The sequence below is a fragment of the Daktulosphaira vitifoliae genome, unplaced genomic scaffold (assembly GCF_025091365.1).
Source record: "Daktulosphaira vitifoliae isolate Bord-2020 unplaced genomic scaffold, ASM2509136v1 Scaffold_1, whole genome shotgun sequence".
Lineage (NCBI taxonomy): Eukaryota > Metazoa > Arthropoda > Insecta > Hemiptera > Phylloxeridae > Daktulosphaira > Daktulosphaira vitifoliae.
The window spans coordinates 71,752,032-71,771,011 of NW_026099572.1; the positions used below are offsets into that span (position 1 = coordinate 71,752,032).

The 18,980-nt window shown below is 32.1% G+C and overlaps 1 protein-coding gene across 6 annotated transcripts in view; it reads right to left on the bottom strand.

The window, feature by feature from the left end:
* Nucleotides 1-4,471: 4,471 nt before the first annotated feature.
* The window catches only part of LOC126896214 (ras GTPase-activating protein raskol-like), a 74,633-nt gene continuing 60,124 nt past the window's right edge, over nucleotides 4,472-18,980 (bottom strand). For all 6 annotated transcript variants that reach the window (XM_050668800.1, XM_050668801.1, XM_050668797.1 and 3 more), the window contains 13 exons: nucleotides 11,360-11,460; nucleotides 9,283-9,377; nucleotides 8,982-9,221; nucleotides 8,569-8,855; nucleotides 8,320-8,486; nucleotides 7,818-8,239; nucleotides 7,424-7,572; nucleotides 7,182-7,348; nucleotides 6,821-7,110; nucleotides 6,026-6,753; nucleotides 5,760-5,917; nucleotides 5,541-5,686; nucleotides 4,472-5,464 (listed from right to left, as the gene is read on the bottom strand). In XM_050668800.1, coding sequence (XP_050524757.1) covers nucleotides 5,212-5,464; nucleotides 5,541-5,686; nucleotides 5,760-5,917; nucleotides 6,026-6,753; nucleotides 6,821-7,110; nucleotides 7,182-7,348; nucleotides 7,424-7,572; nucleotides 7,818-8,239; nucleotides 8,320-8,486; nucleotides 8,569-8,855; nucleotides 8,982-9,221; nucleotides 9,283-9,377; nucleotides 11,360-11,460 — 3,203 coding nt within the window. In that variant the 3' untranslated portion in view covers nucleotides 4,472-5,211. The remainder of the gene's footprint in view (nucleotides 5,465-5,540; nucleotides 5,687-5,759; nucleotides 5,918-6,025; nucleotides 6,754-6,820; nucleotides 7,111-7,181; nucleotides 7,349-7,423; nucleotides 7,573-7,817; nucleotides 8,240-8,319; nucleotides 8,487-8,568; nucleotides 8,856-8,981; nucleotides 9,222-9,282; nucleotides 9,378-11,359; nucleotides 11,461-18,980) is intronic.

Here is an 18,980-nt window from a genome sequence, read left to right on the forward strand (position 1 = left end):
GTCAGATATCATCTATACTTGTCCCATCTATGCCTCGTCCACACTGTGCCTCGACCCCACTGTGCTACCGTTTTTTTTATTCTGTTAATTTTAAGTGAAGACGTCTTAATATGTTAAAATACATTTTGAGTTATATTATAATATACTTTATATATAAATATTATATATTTGGTTAATTTATACAAATGTGATATAATTTCAAAAATAAGCTCTACATCTTAATATTTGAATCTATTTTAAAATTACTAAGATTTTAAATTCGTATATGCAAGCACGCATTAAAAATCAATACAGTACATCGTATTAAGTAGTATATGAACTCTTACATAAAATTATTTGACTTTTTCAAAGATGGACACAAACTCTTGATTTTGAAATATTAAAATATGAAGACCGACTTGTATTATTAATTTAATTTAATTAATTAATTAAATTAATTTTCATGCCATCAAGTTTTTATACAACAGATTTTATATATAAAATTTATACGCATTGGATTTTGATAAAATATTAACCAATAATTTAATTCTTCTAGCTTTTAAAAAGTAAAGAATTTTTTAATTTTTTTAAATATAACTTTAATACAGGCACGTAGCCAGAAAATGTTTATTGAAGGGGCCAACATTTTTGGGCCCTTGTATTATTTTCCATAATTTGTTTCTTATGAAAAGCTTGTCAGGGGACTCCCTCCACTTCTCCTTAGACTATATACTAATCTTACAAGTTCAAAATTTTACCATTGGTTGGTTAAAAACAGATTATTTTCGTATAAAGAATACTAATTATTACAGTATTATAAAAAATGGATAGTAGCATATGTGAACATCATTATTATTATCATTATTACGTCTAGAACGTTATCTTTTTCAAATAACATTTTTTATGAATATAAAAATGAAATTACAGCCATAATAATAACTGTATTACCCAATAGTAATCACAAATTAATTATAATTTCAATGTATATAAGGCCTAGCACGTTTTTGATAATTCATAAAAATAATTGAATTTTATATTTGGGGGGGGGCAGGCTTGGGTCACATTAAATCTAATGGGGGCCAGGCCCACCCATATCTACGTGACTGCTTTAAAAATATATGATATAGAAATCATTTTATTGCAATAAAAATAAACTGTTAAAAAGCTTTTTAGATTAAAAAGTTGCATAAATATAGCATTAGAATTTTATGAGTCGTTGAATATTTGTTATAATCATTTTATTAGCATTATTAATTATTATAGCCATAAAAGTATTTATTTAAAATTAATTGAATATATTAAAAGTTTAATATTTTATACATTTTTGTTTATTAATAATTTTAATACATAAAATTTATAATAAATAAATAATTATTGTGATTAATTTATTAAAAAATTGGTGGATTATTCCAAAAACTACATGATCTCCTATTTTCTCATTTATATCCTGATTACAAGTTTTATGTTTACAAGTGTAATATATGAATAAATATATACAGGGTGTAAATCTTTCGAACCATAGTAATATATGAGCGAGTATCCTGGTGAAATGTAAAGTAGGACTTCGTTTTTTTTTTCCAAAATTGAAAGAATTTTGGTATAACCCCCCCGAATTTCTCTAAAATTAAAAATAAATCTTACCGCAATATTTCCCGCAAAATTCTCATACAAATTGAGTGGTCACTCGATTTTTTGTAACTTTTGCGCCCTTCCCTGAACTTTGGGTTCAAAGTTGGAAAAAAATTTCACCTTAGTAAAACCCATCAATTTGTATTGAAATTTTACTGGGAGTCGTGTGATGTAGTTTATTTTTAGTTTAAACAATTAAATAACAAGAAAAACCCACAAATAATGTGATATTATGAGCTCGTTAATATTTATTTAAATGTTCGAAAAATTTTGTTCACTATTAAGTCACTAATTAAGTTGCAAATAATATTAGATGACTTATAATAATAAAACTTATAATATGGTACAGTGATGTACCATATTCTCATTATTGATTAATTTCGGGAAAGAGTAATGTGCCGATTACATCAAAATAATTATTTTTAGTTATCCTATTATAATAAAATTTAAAATATTCATTTCAATATTGTGATTGTTTTATTTTCCCGACCTAAAAAGAAAAAAATGTATAATTTTATAACAATTATAATCGATTTGAATAAATAATAAAAGAAGAAATTAACTCGTGAAATTAAAATAATATCACATTATTTGTGGGTTTTTCTTATTATTTAATCGTTTAAACTAAAAATAAACGACATCATATGACTCCCAGTAAAATTTCAATACAAATTGATGAGTCACACTAAGGTGAAATTTTTTTCTAACTTTGAACCCAAAGTTCAGGGGAGGGCGCAAAAGTTACAAAAAATCGAGTGACCACTCAATTTTTATGAGAATTTTGCGGGAAATATTGCGGTAAGATTTATTTTTAATTTTAGAGAAATTCGGGGGGGTTATACCAAAATTCTTTCAATTTTGAAGAAATAAAAAACGAAGTCCTATTTTACATTTCACCAGGATACTCGCTCATATATTACTATGGTTCGAAAGATTTACACCCTGTATATATAAATAATTATATATTTATAATATATAAATATAAAAAGGGAAATGGTTTTATTTAAAAAAAATGTATTGATCCATATATTTTTCAAAAAGTTATAGCATTATAAAGTTATAAATGTAATATATAAAATCGAGAATTTTAACACAAAAATAGCATATGGTAGCCATTATTATCGTGAAGACAAAATAAGGCTCTACATTTTTTTTTTTTGCATAATAGAGTATATTACATTAGCTTTAATTTAAAGTATATATAAAGATGTCAGAGTTTACGGAACACTTTCATAAGTTAAATTGAAAATGTTAATATTCTATGAAATAGTTGTTATTTTAAATCCCCCTTGTGGACAGGTAAAGGGTCAGATTTATAATAAAAATATACCAAATAATAGGTAAAGACATCAAGTATCTATAAAAAAAATTATATTGATTTGGTCTTTTTTAAAAAAGTTATGACAGTTTTAAGTAAAAAAAATTTCAAAAATTAACAATTTTTAAATTTGTAATTTTTTTGGAGATTTCCCCCATTTACAGAGAACGAGGAAAATTTTTTCAATTTTTGAGGGTAATGTCTTTGACTAGATACGATTTGTGATCTTATGACGTATTGTTGAAATAAATCAGTTCGTTTAGAGCTAAGAAAAAGTGAAAAAAAACACATTATGGTCTAAGAATTCCATCTCGTTAGCATTTGGTGCAATTCTCATAACGACTTTCATTTTTTATGATTTAAAAATAAGGACTTTAAATAAAAATAAAAACTACAAAATGAAAGTTTGCTGAATCTTCAATTACTCACTTTAAATACACTAAAATTAGGACGACCAACCAAAAAAGAAATAATTGACCGAAAAAAAGAAAAATAACAAAAAAGCCACGAGAATCAACATCTGATTATGAACTGACTTTTGTAGTTAGCTCAAGTCAGCGTTCTGTAGCTAATGCTGATATGACAAAAAATCACAGCAATACCAACAAGAGCAAAACAAATTCTCAAAGTTATTACTTCCAAAAAAAAAGGATATTAATGGATATGGCTGTAATTTTACTTGGGTTTCTAAATTCTTCGAGTATATTCATTAGGCTTTTTCTATGTATAGAATCATAAGCTTTTTAAAGTCTACAAATAATATGTATACATCCTTATTATATTCTTACATTTTTTGGAGGATTTGTCTTATCACCAAAATCTGATCCGTTGTAGATTCTTCCTGATAGTCTCCTAGTAAAGTTTCTACTATGGACCTTACTCTGTCGAGTATACAATATGCTAGGAATTTTTTAGGTATCTTGTAATGCTACACTATTATAATTACTAAATTATTTTGGATCATTTTTTCTTTTGTGAATAGGACAAATTAATGCAGTATTCCAGTCCTTCGGAAGTCTGTCTTCATGTCAAATACTCTATAATGCTATGTATTTTATTCATTGATCCCTCATCCAGATTTTTTAGTACTTCTCCTAGGATTCCGACCTTCTCAGAAATTTTATAGTTTTTTAAAATGTTAAGTTGTTGTAATATTTACTCTTTACTTGGGCCAGACAGTCAGTATCATTAGGTTCCGTCGGCATCCATGCTAATGTTTCGACTGAGTTTTCACAATTAAGTAATAATCCAAAATACTGTCTCTATTTTCCAAATACTTTGTCTTGTTCTGTCACTTGAGTAATTAAAATCAATAAAATGTTTATAATTTACAATTGCAGCAATATCTCATCTTTCTCAATTAAATACAATTAATAATTTCTAAAGATAGTGATTTTAAGTTTTATTATTAATGAATATTAATCATATTTATTAATAAATATTAATATTAATCATTATTTCTCTAAATATAAGAAATTAGTAAAATAAAAACATAACTTAGCTATTCATTTTTCATGATAATTTTAAATAAATTACACAGATTCATTGTTTCTGATATATATATGTTTAATTCATCAGTCCTTAAAGAATTAATACAATGATTTGTCAACCTAATCTTTGGTACAAAACTTGTTATACGTAAATAAAAATAAAAACACTCAAAAAATTTAAAATAAAAAATTTTTTCATTTTTTCTTAAATGTATACACCCAATCAATATGAAAAATAAATAAAAAATAAACAATTCAACAACATAAATCTAACAGAAGTACAAAAAATAATAAATAAAATAAAAATAAGCAATGTCACTATTACACTTATTCTTACAATAAAAATAATACACTACATGTTTTGTTACAGGTTGGGTTATTAATAATACATAAGCCTTAATAACAAATAATTTAAAACTGTATAAGGAACATTAAGAAGCTAACTTAATATTTATTATTCACTTATAATACACTCTGAAAAAAATTCAGTTATAAGGAAAAATATATTCATTATATATTAAATTAGACAGATAAATTCGAATCATTTAAACCTTAATTGAAAAAATAATCTGTTGTTTTATGAACTTTTATTTACAATTAAAAATATTTAAAAACACTTTATATTTAATAATACTTGATAATATTAAATTATGATTTATATTGGTAATTTTAGATGAAAAAACCATTTCAAAATATTGTTTGTAGTCAATTAATATAATTAAATACAACACCAACAGATTCACTATTCCTTATTATGGAATGAATTGTTAATATTCATTTTATAAATGAACATTTTTAACATGATGAACTCTTTAACTCGCCTAAATCAGCAAGAAGTCGATGGTTAATACTTGGACTTGGACTATTGGTTTTGTTGTTAACCTGATATTGTTCTTTTAAATGACTTAAAGCATTTAATAACCTGTTGTTGGCTGCATCCAATGCAGCAATTTGATGTTCTTGTGCCTCAATAACTCGTTGTTTATGTGTTAAAGTATCAGATATTTTACGCTGTTCTCGTCTAAGTTCATCTTCTACAGACATTAATCTAAAAGAAATAATTATGTAATATTGTAGTTTGATATTTTAATATAATAATTATATTAATAAAAATTAATACTAACCTTGCAATTATATTTTTCATATTATCCGGTTCATTATCAATTATTTCTGGCGAGTTTGGTTCAGATTGTAGTTGACTATTTGCTTGCTCTAACTTTAATTTAAGTATCTGTATATTGGTCTGCAGCCGTTCAATTTCTTTCTGGTACTAAATAAATAGAAACATTTTTCACTAGAAGAAAAATACTAATAAATAAAAAATATTATATTATTTTAGTTACATTTAATTTATCAACAGTTCGATTTGTTTTTAAATTATTTGTAATATTTTGGTTTCTTGTATCATCATCTTCAGAAGAATCTTCTGACATTCCACGACTGGAATCTAAAGAAACACGTCTTCTAAGTGGCTTTTCAATTGGACTTACTATTTTAGCATCTAAATTGCAAGTATTAATTATTAACTTATTAATTAAGTTAAATTAATTTTTAAAATATCATAATTTGGCATGAAATTATGAAAATTCATAAATTTGATATTACTTACCAGGTACACATTTCAAGTTGGTATTAATACCGTTAACTTTATTAGGAGACCATTTCCAGGCCATAGACCTAGCTGTACCACCATTACATTGAGGATTGGTTCTTGGGGCACGATAAGGTGGCAAAAATCTTGGAGCAACTTGGGAGATTTTATCAGTAGTTGGTATGTTTTCATCATCTGATGAACTACATGATCGAGGTCTTTGTTTTCTCTGATGATGGTGGTGATGATGATGATGATGGTGGTGTTGATAAACTGGGTTAACAAATGCTAAAGGAGGTAGGGCGGGATTACTATTAGCTACTGGTGGTTTATTGTTGTTGGTCAAATCAACTGGACTTGAACTCTGACTATATGCAGCAAAACTTTGATACCCTGATGATGCCACATTTGACAGAGTAGAAATTGACATTTGGCTTCCTTTTTGTTGCTGATCCATTTCAACATCTGAATTATGACCATTATTTTGATGATGTGATGAATAACCATTATAATTTGTTAAAGGCTCATCATACTTCATTTTAGGACATAACTGTAAATTTGGAGAGCTTGGATTTGACGAAAAGAATGCATTACGAGGTAATGTTGAAGCTCGCGGGGTATTAGTCAATGAGCGTTTTTCACATAATAGAGTTGAACTACCCACTAAATTATTAGTGCTATTTAAAGAAGTTCCTTGTGTTGAACCGTATAATTTTTGATGATCTTTAGAAGTTGGATCATTATACCTTTATCAAAAAAATTTTTTTTACTATTGTAATTTCAAAAAGAAAAATTCTAGTATAATATGTATACCTGAATATATTTTGATGAACTACTGGTTGATAGGTATTATTTTGTTCTAATGGTTGATTTTCAATACAATTTAAAGGTGTTCTTCCACTAGGTGGCTGAGCTAAAGCTATTTGCACTCTTTCCAGTATTTTATGCAGCCTATCTACCTCTTGCAAACGTACAGGAGAAATTTTTTCAACACACTCAAGGAGTAATGTATGAAGTATACTGAGCTGTTTACCAAGATCAATATGTCCATCAAATTCTGTTGAATGATCTTGCGGTGTAGAGTAACCATTTGGTATAGGACTCTAAAAAAATAAAAATATAAAATATACTTAAGTGATTTAATAAAATAACAATATTTTACAAATATTTTTACAGAAATTATTTTCAAGAAGGATTTCATTGAAGCAGCTTCACGTTCTAAAAAATCATTCATAAATTCCATAAAGTTCTCCTTTCCTTGAAATCTCGTAAAATTAGCTAATGTTTGCAAAGTCTTTGCAACAAGAGTTAAATTTCTTGCTGCCTTTTCATTAGGGTATTCTAAAATAAAAATTAAAATATTAGCTTGATACTTTTTGTTAGATAGAAATATTTAGTATTAAATTAAATAAATACCATGAGTAATATTAAATAAACTAGGTGACAGAATGGCTGGACACAAGAACCTTAAGAATATACAAGCTGATATCAAATTATCACTTATGTCGTGACGTCCAGTTTGATTCATACGTTCCCTGAACCTTGTGAAGCATTCACGAAGTTCACTAAACGATAAAAAAATGATTTTTAATCTGTTATAAAAGTATTAGTATGTTTTATGTCAGGCTTGTATTTAGAATTTTTTTCATAATTTTTTTTAAAAATACATTCTATTATTTTTGCTTAAAATCATTCTAAAAGTAACATTTTCTGTCAAAAATTTGCCAGTTGCTTATATTTTAGGGTGATTAATTATCATAGAGCTCTTCATATATACATTCCTGATTATATATATATATTTAATACTTACAATGGAAATGAAGTGTGTGAGGATAATATTCTATTCCATGTAGTTTCAACAGCGTGTCTTAAATTTGCTTGCTGCTTAACTAAGTTTGATGAACTACCAGCTTTTAAAGGATCAACTTCACAATCAAAACCCGCTTGTAATACATTAGACACAAGTTCTCCAAGAGTTTCATGCAAATATTTCTCTCCAGTTAGTTTTAAATATGCTTCCATAGCTTTAGTAGCTAATGAATTTCCTCTGAATGTTAATCGATCATCTTCAACTTTTTCAATATCCATCATTACTATGTCAGATAAAAAATCTTTAGCTAAATTTTGTTTTTGCATAACATGAACCAAAGCAGTTGCAATATCTTCTTTAGCCTTGACTCCAACAACAGGTTCCAAAATTTCACAGATTGTTTTATAATCAGTACACAAATACTAATAAATTAAAACAAAATATTTTCTTAAAATAAAATTATAACTTAATAAAACATTTGTTTACTAAAAAAAAAAAATACCTGTAAGAATTCTTGATAAATTTGAACAGGTAAGATATCAACACTTTGAAATCGGCATTTTACTCTTAAAGATGGTGGATCCTTTAAGTTTTTTTCAGTTACCACCGGATACCATTTTTCAGTAAGAAATCTCGAAGTAACATCATGAACTGGTATACTGACGGTACCTAAAAAATTAGAAGGAAAAAGGTTACATGTGATACATTCAAAAACTTAAACGTATTTAATTAAAAATATTTTAAAACGTACCAACTAAGAAACTCTTGTCTTTCTTTTTTTTTCTTTCTCCTTCTCTATATAAATGTATGTTTATTACATTCACTTGAGGCAAACTACTAAAGTCGAAATGTTCTCCCCAAAAGCACAACTCAGATTTTTGTTTAGACGAAGTCCGTGCAAATAGGGTTTTATCCAAGCACAGTTCGCAGAAGTATTTCTTCTTATTTACTAATCCTTTGGCTTCTAATATCCAAATTTTAAGGGAATTTTCTGTACGGCGAATGTGTTCTTGATCAGGTTGTACTGACTTCCTCAAACTGTTAAAAATGCAAATAATATATATAAACTTTTGTAAAACGTAATTAATGTATTTGATTTATTCTTTTAAGAACTTTCTTTCTTTCATACAATCTTAGTAATTAATATACATGTAAACAACTGACCTGTACACCCATTTGTCACGTTCTTCAGCAGTTCGACATGAAAAGTACCGAGTGTTTCCGGCCGGCAAAGTAACTTGGAAACAGTTCTCTCTGCCCAAAACCGACGGATGCAACGGTTTTATTTCGACACAGCTGCCGTTACTTAGGTCTAATGATTGCATGATACTCTGTGATTGACTTGACAACAAAGATTCGTGTGAACGAGAAGTTCTCAATCGCGGACCAATGGGACTAGCATTTCTAAAAAGAAAAAATTGTTTGATATTAATAGGTTTTTTTTTTTTTTGATATTGGTACAAACCCTTCGTTTTCTAGAGCTTTTTTCCTTTCTAACTTGGTCACGCTCTTGGTCCTCTTTAACGGGTTTGCTCGAAATGAACGTTTGGAGAAGAAATTCTAGAAAAAAATATATAAATTAATAAATAATCTATGATAAATCACGACTAAAATAAAGTTCATACGCCAGTAATTGAAATCACTTAAATAAATAAAATATATTAAAAAGGATGAAAAAAAAAACTGTGTTAGATTATAATATACATTTAGTTTAAGATATTAAATTTGTTTAAATTTTAAATGCCATGAATTGTGAAAGTTTATCAATACGAGTTTCTCGTTATTTACTTTGAACAAATATATAATTTCTACTTGGAAACTAATTTGCAGTGTTTGTTTTTTTGGATGACTTTAACTGTGTTTATCGATTGACCCATCTATTAGGCGTCACGGGAATTGTATTTGAATAGATCGATAAAATAATATTCCACGTCACATAATTAGTCTAATGAATTCACAAAAAACCACTAACAATTCAATAACTAGGTGGTTCATAAATCAATTTACATTTAGTAAAAAGTTTATAGAATATCAAATATGAGTCATAATAAAACAATCAATTTGATTTTCGATTATTTAATTTATAAAATCATAATCCACTAGATAATATGAATTAAAAATAAATATTTCAATGCATTACAATAGTTTTTCAAAAATTAAATCCTTTAAAAACCAATCAATAAAATCGAACACATTGAAAATTTAACGATTCCAGATAATTTCATTGAAAAACATCTAGAATTTGTATTTTTTGTCTTATCAGAAAAGTATTGTGCTTTATTATATACGGTTGCAATATACAGATGCAATTTTTTATATAATTCCTTATGTTTTAACGATTCCAACAATGGTAATTATCAAACTGTCAACCATGCCCGATGTCATTAAAACATTTAATCATCGCGACATTTTAGTTGTTTTATACCAACAGAATCGATAATGAAACTTAAAAAAATACGCCTCGTTTTGAAATTTTAATTTAAAAAATTATTGTCATTAATCTATTTTGTTGAAGTGTTCAGGTCCAAAAAACTCAACACGATATTAACACTATTTTTTTTTTTCATATAACAAGCTTTTTTCGGATTTAACTAAATAACCGAACGAAGATTTTTGTGCACATGGAACATGTTATACTGATACAAATCTAGTGCTGGACACACTAGTATAGGTTTCTATGGGATCATTAGTGGAATTGTCAAACGAATGGATGTGGTGACATTGAATTTTCACAATTAATTATACTTGCAGCAATGATCGCCAGGAGGTTTTAAATAAAATATAAAACGGCTCTAACGGCTCTTCTTAGAAAGTAATTATAAATTATTCAGGCCGTTCACGTACACAGTCCATACTTTTAATACATGCAGACGGCGTTCAAGAACAAAACAAGGAAAAAATATTATTTCTATCGATTCAACAATAATATAACAATACTTAATACGGACAATTTCCATTTAAACAGATCCTCAACACAATATTCAGTCTGTTTAAGTATATTTTATAGTTTATGTGCGTTAACCAATTACTGTTTTTATTGTGGTGATAAAACATCGGTTCGTGTTACTGGTTGCTCTTCCGCCAACCGAGACAATTGGTGTACATCCGTTTACATAAACCACACGACTTCCTATAAGCCTGCGGCGGCAACACGATTTCAAAATAGTCAAATGGTCAGTAATAATATTATTATTATTGTTGTATATTGGTGTGGCCCGAACCGTTTAAACAAAAGAAATAATAATTCATATTGTTTATGGAAGTAGCTAAAATATTTACTAAAACGTGGAATTGTATTAGCGAGTTCATAGAAATCAGTAAAAAAAATACTCGACTACTATGGGCATGCGACAACAATAAACAGCTAGTTTTTTGTATGGAAACTTTAAGGTCGTTTTTTTTTTTTTTTTTAATGGCAAACATTTCAGCATACGATATTCCCAGCAGACACATATTTCAGTAAAAAACAAAATATTATTTTTTACTTATTACCCTTTAGCCGACGATGACTGATGTTAAAAATGAATTTTAAAAGTACTCACCACAATCCTCGAGGGCGTTAGTTCCAATGATCTGTTATTGTTGCCCAGCACGGGTGTGGAAGGGGCACTTCCTCTGCGACAAGCTTTTTCGTACGACGTGTCTGTAACAAACACAACATGCCATTTATTTATTTGTCAGAATCGCCACTGTGTTATTATTAATATTATGACATGTACATAATGAGCGCGCGGCAAACTTATCGATGAAGGGGCGAACCGTCGGACGGGCGAAAGCCGAATGTGCGACTAACGAAGAAACATTATTATCGATAATAGAAAGCGAATGATGTGCTAAAAAGTAAAAAACTCTCAAAGACCACCTGATCACGCATAACGCCGCGCTGCAGTGATTTCTCCCGCTATAGGCTGCACAAAGTAGGCGTTGTCCGTTTTGACAACAGTCGTCAGTCACCGCAATTTGGGTTGTATAACAAACGCCGCAAGTGTACAACGCATCTCCGAGTATTATCTCAAGAAGACTCCGCAAGTATATAATAAAAAACGTTCAACGAGTTGGTTTTGTATTATTGTTGCAGACCGCAGAATAGTGTGTAACCAAAGTCGCGTAGGCAACATAGTAAAAATAATAATAGGAAATAGTAATTATCGTCGCGGTCTGGCCTATTGTAACATATCCGTCGTCGGAGTCGATGAAGGGCGACAAATCAATGGGAAAAAAAAACGGCCGGACTGCGGTGGCGTCGCGTCGGTGGACCCGGAGGAATTTCGGACAATCGACGGAGATAACATTATTTCGATATCATAACAATAACAAGCGGTCGAGGCGTCATTGAACTGTGCGTTGGTCGAATCAAGTGTTACCAAGACACCGGTGGAGTTGTAATATTTCTAATTAACATTAGCTCGATGACAATTGTACGACTGCTATTGGCCAGTCCTAATGCTAGTGTTCGAAATCAATTTATTCGATAGTTGTTATTTCTATGGCGGCAAAAGTGATCTTCTACGTTAAGCACAAATTGATTAAGTGTAGTACTTCACAACTATAAGCCGCATTTACATAATATTATGTACGCCACGTTTGACGTTAAGAATGGACGTCTGAGCTAATGCGATAACACTTTCGTTAAGCCACGGGCGACTATTGAAAATCATCGGTTTGCCAAAAATATAGACTGAAGTACAAAAAGCAAACCGTATAATAATAATTATATTCGTGTTTATACTTATTGGCCGCATTAGGGGGAACCCTTTGTTATATTTCGCAATCCGTACCGGTTTTGTAAACATAAGCAGTTTTACTGTATAAAAAAAAAAAACTGGACCTTGACACTCGATCGTTAATCCTTCGTATTATGAAAGAAAAACTACCGTGCAGTGGCACATGTCCGTTTAACAATACAAACTCCAGAACGGTTTGATTTTCCAACGAGGGACGGTACAAAATCGGTTTGATTAACGTCTAGGTGTAGACTACAGCTGTTTACACTGTACCACGCGGAACTAGGGCGTTACCAAAGAAACTGAGCCAGCTCGTTAAAGTTACTTCATACAGCAGAGGATAAATACACACACACACACACACATTAATGAAACAAAATCGTATATATATATATCAACTACAGTAAAATACTTTGTCGTTGTACACAGAAAATCTACAGTTATGTTGTCGTGATTAGAGACTACAATAGTATTGATAAAGTATTAATTAATTCTCATTAGCCCAATAAAAAGATCCATTATTAGTACACATTCTCTCCAATAATTAAGTTTTTTGTTTAACGAAAACTCTCGTCCGGTAGTTGGAGATTAAAAATGAACATTATTCATAGATCCATAAATAATGTTCATTTTTTATATATTGTTAATTTTTTATCATAGAGTTTTGAATTTTTTTTAACACAGGATAGTGTTTTTTTGTTAATTGTTTTTATTTGCTAAGGTAGTCAATTTTATTATGTACAACAGAGTTTGTGAATGTCAAGGATGAGTCGGCCGGGAATAGTCATTCTTTCGGAACAGGAACAAGAACTTCCTGAGTATAAAACAAAAATGGCTGACGTCGATAACATGGTAACTGGGATCCCTTCATTGTGCTCGACCACCAAACCGTACACTTGTACGCATTATAATATTACAATCGAGTGGTTTTTACGCAGTACAATTAAATGCATTATTAACCCGAGTTTTTAGAATGTGCACGTGTAGTAAACAGGAAACTGCCCGAAAACATCAATCTCAAGTTATAAAATTAAGCTCTTGCAGGTAGTGCACATTAGGTACGTTAAAACTGCAGCAGTGAATGTGTAAGCGAGAAGACCAATAGATTCAAGTCTGATACTTTTTTCAAGTATCTCTAAACCGGTTCTCTACCATAATCTCATTTCACAAGATGTGTTACTCTATACGAAAACCAGTATCGGACATTTCAGGTACAATGCAAACGATGTACAGTCGATTGTTACTAGAATATCAAAAAGTAATGAACTTGACTGTAGAGACAAATGAAATCTCATCGCGACTTGGCGGACTCGTGTGTGTAAACGGACGGGGCCAGTAGTTATTAAATTTCAAACAGGAAAAAGGGAACAACAACATACGCGGCGGTGACAAACTGGGGAGAAACGGCTGTCGTTTTCGAAACTAGTTTGAGCGTTTTCATTAAACACATGCGGGAAAGTTAATAACAAGAACAAGACTCGGTAGTGACAGTAAGTAGTGGGTACGCGGAAGACGGCGGAACGAAACGTCGGAAATAGGACTGAAACCCGTTTAGAGGCTGGAGTGCAAATAGAAACAGACGTTATCCGGCTAAGATTCATTTGTCTCGCATCCAAAGGCGCTGTCAGTCTCGACAATTACACTCCATGCAAACAGGAATTTAAAAAAAAAAAAATGCCTTATTGTTTTGAATATCTGTTGAACACCCAAGACAAGTTTTTGATCGTCTCATAATTCAACACACTTGACAATAAACGTTAAGCTTTCTAAGGGCACGAAATACACTTAACGGACGTTTGCACGCTCGCTCAGCAATAATAATTACGGAGAACGCAAATCGTCAACGATATTAAGAATAAACAAAATTCAAATATTGCTAGTCATCAGTTTTTTACCAGGCGATTCAGCTTAAATCAGACACTTGGTTTAAAAAACCGTCCGGATGATTCTGAGAAACTCGATTACGAAGCCCCGGCAAATACAAAACGTCAACGACAGCAGCGGTGGGCATGACGTCATGGGTCGAGTCGTTCCCATTGTCTGCGAGGCATTGGTATCAGATGATGTAATTATAAAACAGACTCTTAAGATGGTTCTTAAGGCTTTACGGATGACACATTTGGAAAATAAATCCACACGAGGTGCAGAATAAGTATGAAATAAATTGTTTTTCAGGGCTAACATTTATTTGGTGTTTTTGAGAACACTCAGAACGTAAAACGCTTGAAAAACGACTAAAATCTCCGAGATGATTTATTACTTGTAATACTGTGACCCTTTTCTGTTATCGTGTTTACCTTCAGTCAACGTCACAAGGGGAGAAATGTCTACACGTAATAGTTTATCACTCGGGTGTGTCGGCGAGACTCTTTTAGACCACCGCCGTAAACTAACTCTCAAGTCCAACTGCTCTTGGGCCTGCAGAGATAGTATCGAATAAACTACAGCAGCTGTCGCAATTGGACGGCCAGAGACTAAACTCAAAGAAAAAAAGGGGTTTTAACAGGAGTCGACCAAAAATCATATGAAATACCGTGTGTCGGCCTGAATTCCCGTGTTGCGTAAACGACTTTTGTTTACGGGCTGTCGAACTGGCTCATTATTATTATTATTATTATTATTATTATAATAATACAAGAAACAACAATACTGACACAAGAGTAACTGAAAATGGCTGGCTCGCGTTCTATTGAATTTTTGCACCGGTTACAATGTTATGTGTGTTTGTGGAATGAAAAACGAGTGGTATATTTTTAATGCAATATTTTGTGAAAACAAAAAACACGACGAAAACGAAGGCGACAGCGGAGAATAATAAGAAATCGAACACAAAAGTATTGTACACCTATTATGAGTTTGTAACACACCCCGGGAAAATGTACACGTCGTCGTATTATTACGTCAAGACAAAAATATTACTTGTTTAACGTGCAGCTTAGTTCAATAGTGTTAAACACCCTCCGGTCTTATCGAACGTTAATTGATAACCGAAAAATATTTCTGCCCGAGATTACGAAAACTGCACGCCAACTTTGGCGCATATTAAAATTAGTAATTGCCTATTTGCATTTTGACAATGATAAATTTACAGTGTTCCTGTAATCCGAGGTCAACTCATTCACAGCTATCCAACCCGATGGAATGCGCCAGGGACACTACTAATTACCTAAGGCGGCGTACAAATAGTGTTGTGTATCATAAATCGTTCGACGCTGCCTTCTTTTTACCCTCGAAAACAAAAACGAATTTCACCGCCTGAAATCGGTCACGACTTACAATTTGTTCGTATATCACATGGTCGCGTTACAAATGTAATGCGATCACTGAGTTTTTTAACTCATTACTAAACGCATGACCGGCTCAGGTCACGTTTAAGAGCAGCAACAGCATCAACCGCAGACGTAACTTTTTTTTCGTTTTTTATTTAGCCAACGGGCGTAAAAACATTGTAATCGATTCTTGTAGAAAATAGCCGATTTCCCCTCCGCTCTGGAGGAAAGCGACGCGTTTGTTTACTGCGCAAATTTATAACGCGTTATGTAACTCTCGGTTACCGCTTTGTGACGTCACTTTTGGTTGGCACTAGTAACGATAATCAAAATAATAATAGCAACAAAGAGGGGAATAAATTGTCGCCACGACGGACAGGTGTAATTTTGAAACCTGCGGGCGATTGTGTACTACACCGTGCGGAGATAGGTACGCGCGCACGCACTGCCGCCGTCGCCATAGTCAAACGAAACAAGGCCCGCCGACGCTGAAACAAATAATCACAATAACGAGCAATAAAGTACAACTCCGCGGGTCACATAAAACGACGCTTTACGGAGCAGTACAGTCACTACGCAGCCCAACATTTCAGAAGATCTGCAGCAGAACGATGGTAAGGAAACGGAGAAAGAAAAAATCTAGTGAATAGGTGCCCAGGTGCAGCATAAGGCATTAGACAGGTATACTTACACGAGGAGACCGTAGGCGTGGTCTTTGAGCATCACCAAAGACCGTGGGGCAGCTGCAGCAATATGGTCTTACCTTTAGGTTCATGTGTGTAAACTAAGAAGCGACGACTGAGCACACGCTAGACTCTACTTCCCTTTGTTACAATTGTCTCGGTCAGAACGATGACACACGAAGGTTTAGGGTAGATAGGTCAAATCTCGGGCCGATTTAAGATAAAGTATCGATATTAACGGCCGCTTCTCGCGATATAAGGCTAAATGTGTTATTGTAACTGCATAACGTTAACGACACAAATGTAACTCTGGAGATAATTGCAACAGAAATAGAAATGGCTTTAGTCTCCATTCAATATTAAAGGTATCTTTTTCAAAATTCGGCGACTAGTTATTTCCTTTTTTTTTTCATCAAAATTGTATTGGTTTCCGTAGATTACACACCTCGGAGGGCTTTAGAATTTTATGAATTATCTCAGTAGGTGTCGTTTTCAAATTGCACACAACATTCATGGATTCTGTAAGGTAGTAAGTCTGTGAGGTGTTTCATAGGACTTGGGATTATACAAACGCGTGCCATATAGAAATAAGATAGTTCAGATTTGTGTTAAAACATATAATATTAATTTGTAAAGAAAACTTTTCTACACGTGTTAACCTTATACAGGCGAATTTGCATATCAATATGATTGGCTTGACTTAGGTTTCTAAAGGAAATAAGTGCAATACCCTCGACGGGTTATCTCGAACTTGTTTAGTTTTATTACGGAAAGCGGCTATAATAAGAAAAAGTAAATAACTGAATGTCATCGAGTAACCAAAGTGCACACTGATAAACTCTCCAGTAAAAATAAACAATTTTATTTCATTTACTGTATCCCGACCTATACAAGTTAATTATAATCTTGTTTTTTTCAAATGAGAACTTAATATCCGACAGAAGACCGTCGAGTAAACTACGACGCATAAATATTATGTGGATTACGAGAGCGTTACCGTATGATGATTATTACGCGGTTTTCCATATCCGATTAAAGCTGAAATTTAATATGTCCTATGTTCGCGTACAGTTCAATACGAAACAACATTAAGCGATGATAATCCGTTCCGTACAAAGGCTCACAATAGGCTGGTGTCGTTCGTTGGAAACGCGTTATTATGCAAAGAGCATTACGTTCAGATCGATAAACACGCATACGTTATGTGTTAACAACTGCTCAATCCAATAAACATCTTAAAACAAAAGGTCGCCCTTGACACACACATTTATTAGGAACGACACGCCTTAGAAATGTCACGAAATCTCGGAAAATAACCATAAACGCATCTAAGGCAGGTCGTTACACAGATAAGAACAATATTGTTATTTCACAGAGAGGCAGAACACGATCTAGTCAATACCGGCGTAATCTTAATGTTTACGTGGCTAAAAAAAAAGAAAAATTTCCTTCACAGATTATACCCTTGCAAGGCAAACGGTGTTAAATCAAAACGCACCAAGACAAATGGTGTTAATTGTTATGATCGAATGTGTCTGTCACGCCTAGTACTTAGCAGCGAAACGACTACGTACAGAGACCACCGTACGGTGTACGATGAACAACTGAATACTCGCAGAGACGAGAACACATATTTGCCAGGTGTGTCATACACGGACCACACGATTTTTACACATAATGCAATGATTATCTGTTACACTTTGTGGCCCAGCGGTTTAGTCTCTCTAGTCGGACAATACAAATCTGAGCGCTGGAGTACATCGCGGGGCAGAACAGAGACTTGCACGAGGGTCCACGGCTTGACCGATAATTTAATAAGCGGAAACATTTAGTTATAAAATTGGCTACGGACAAAGACAAAGCAGCATCCGAGGACAATGAATCACCCGCATACACGTGACTTTGTTTTTTCCGGTCTGTCATATTGAAGGAATTCCACGGGAAAATATAACAATCGGTTTGCGTTAAATTTAGGATGGACGTTAACGAGTACCTTAGTGCGTGTGTACAATAACTTGTGCTCGATTGCATTGCTTACTTTACCTAGACAGTCGGCGGTTTACTATTTACACTAAATATTTACGTTTTCTATGATGTTATACCGCGGCACGTGATTTTAATTTTTTCTCCCACAGTCACATGGACCGGCCATGGGCTTACAATTACAGTTATAAAAACTTGTTGCTTTGATTTGTTATTGATGTGATACGCTGAAAATTGGGTAGTATTACAGAATTAAAAAAAACGATAAATTGTAATATCTACTGAACCGTATCTGCAAATAACTGTTGTGAAAATAAATACAAGTAGCAAATCGCAACGGTAAAGAACTGTTCAACATTTACACGATTTAAGATGATCTACCAACTTTTTGATTTTTAATGCGCCACTTATGTTCCGGACTAACAGACATCCGAAGCCAACATCAGCACGTTGTATGACCGTCATCATGATTTAAATGCCCACGTCTAGACGACAGTGGTCATT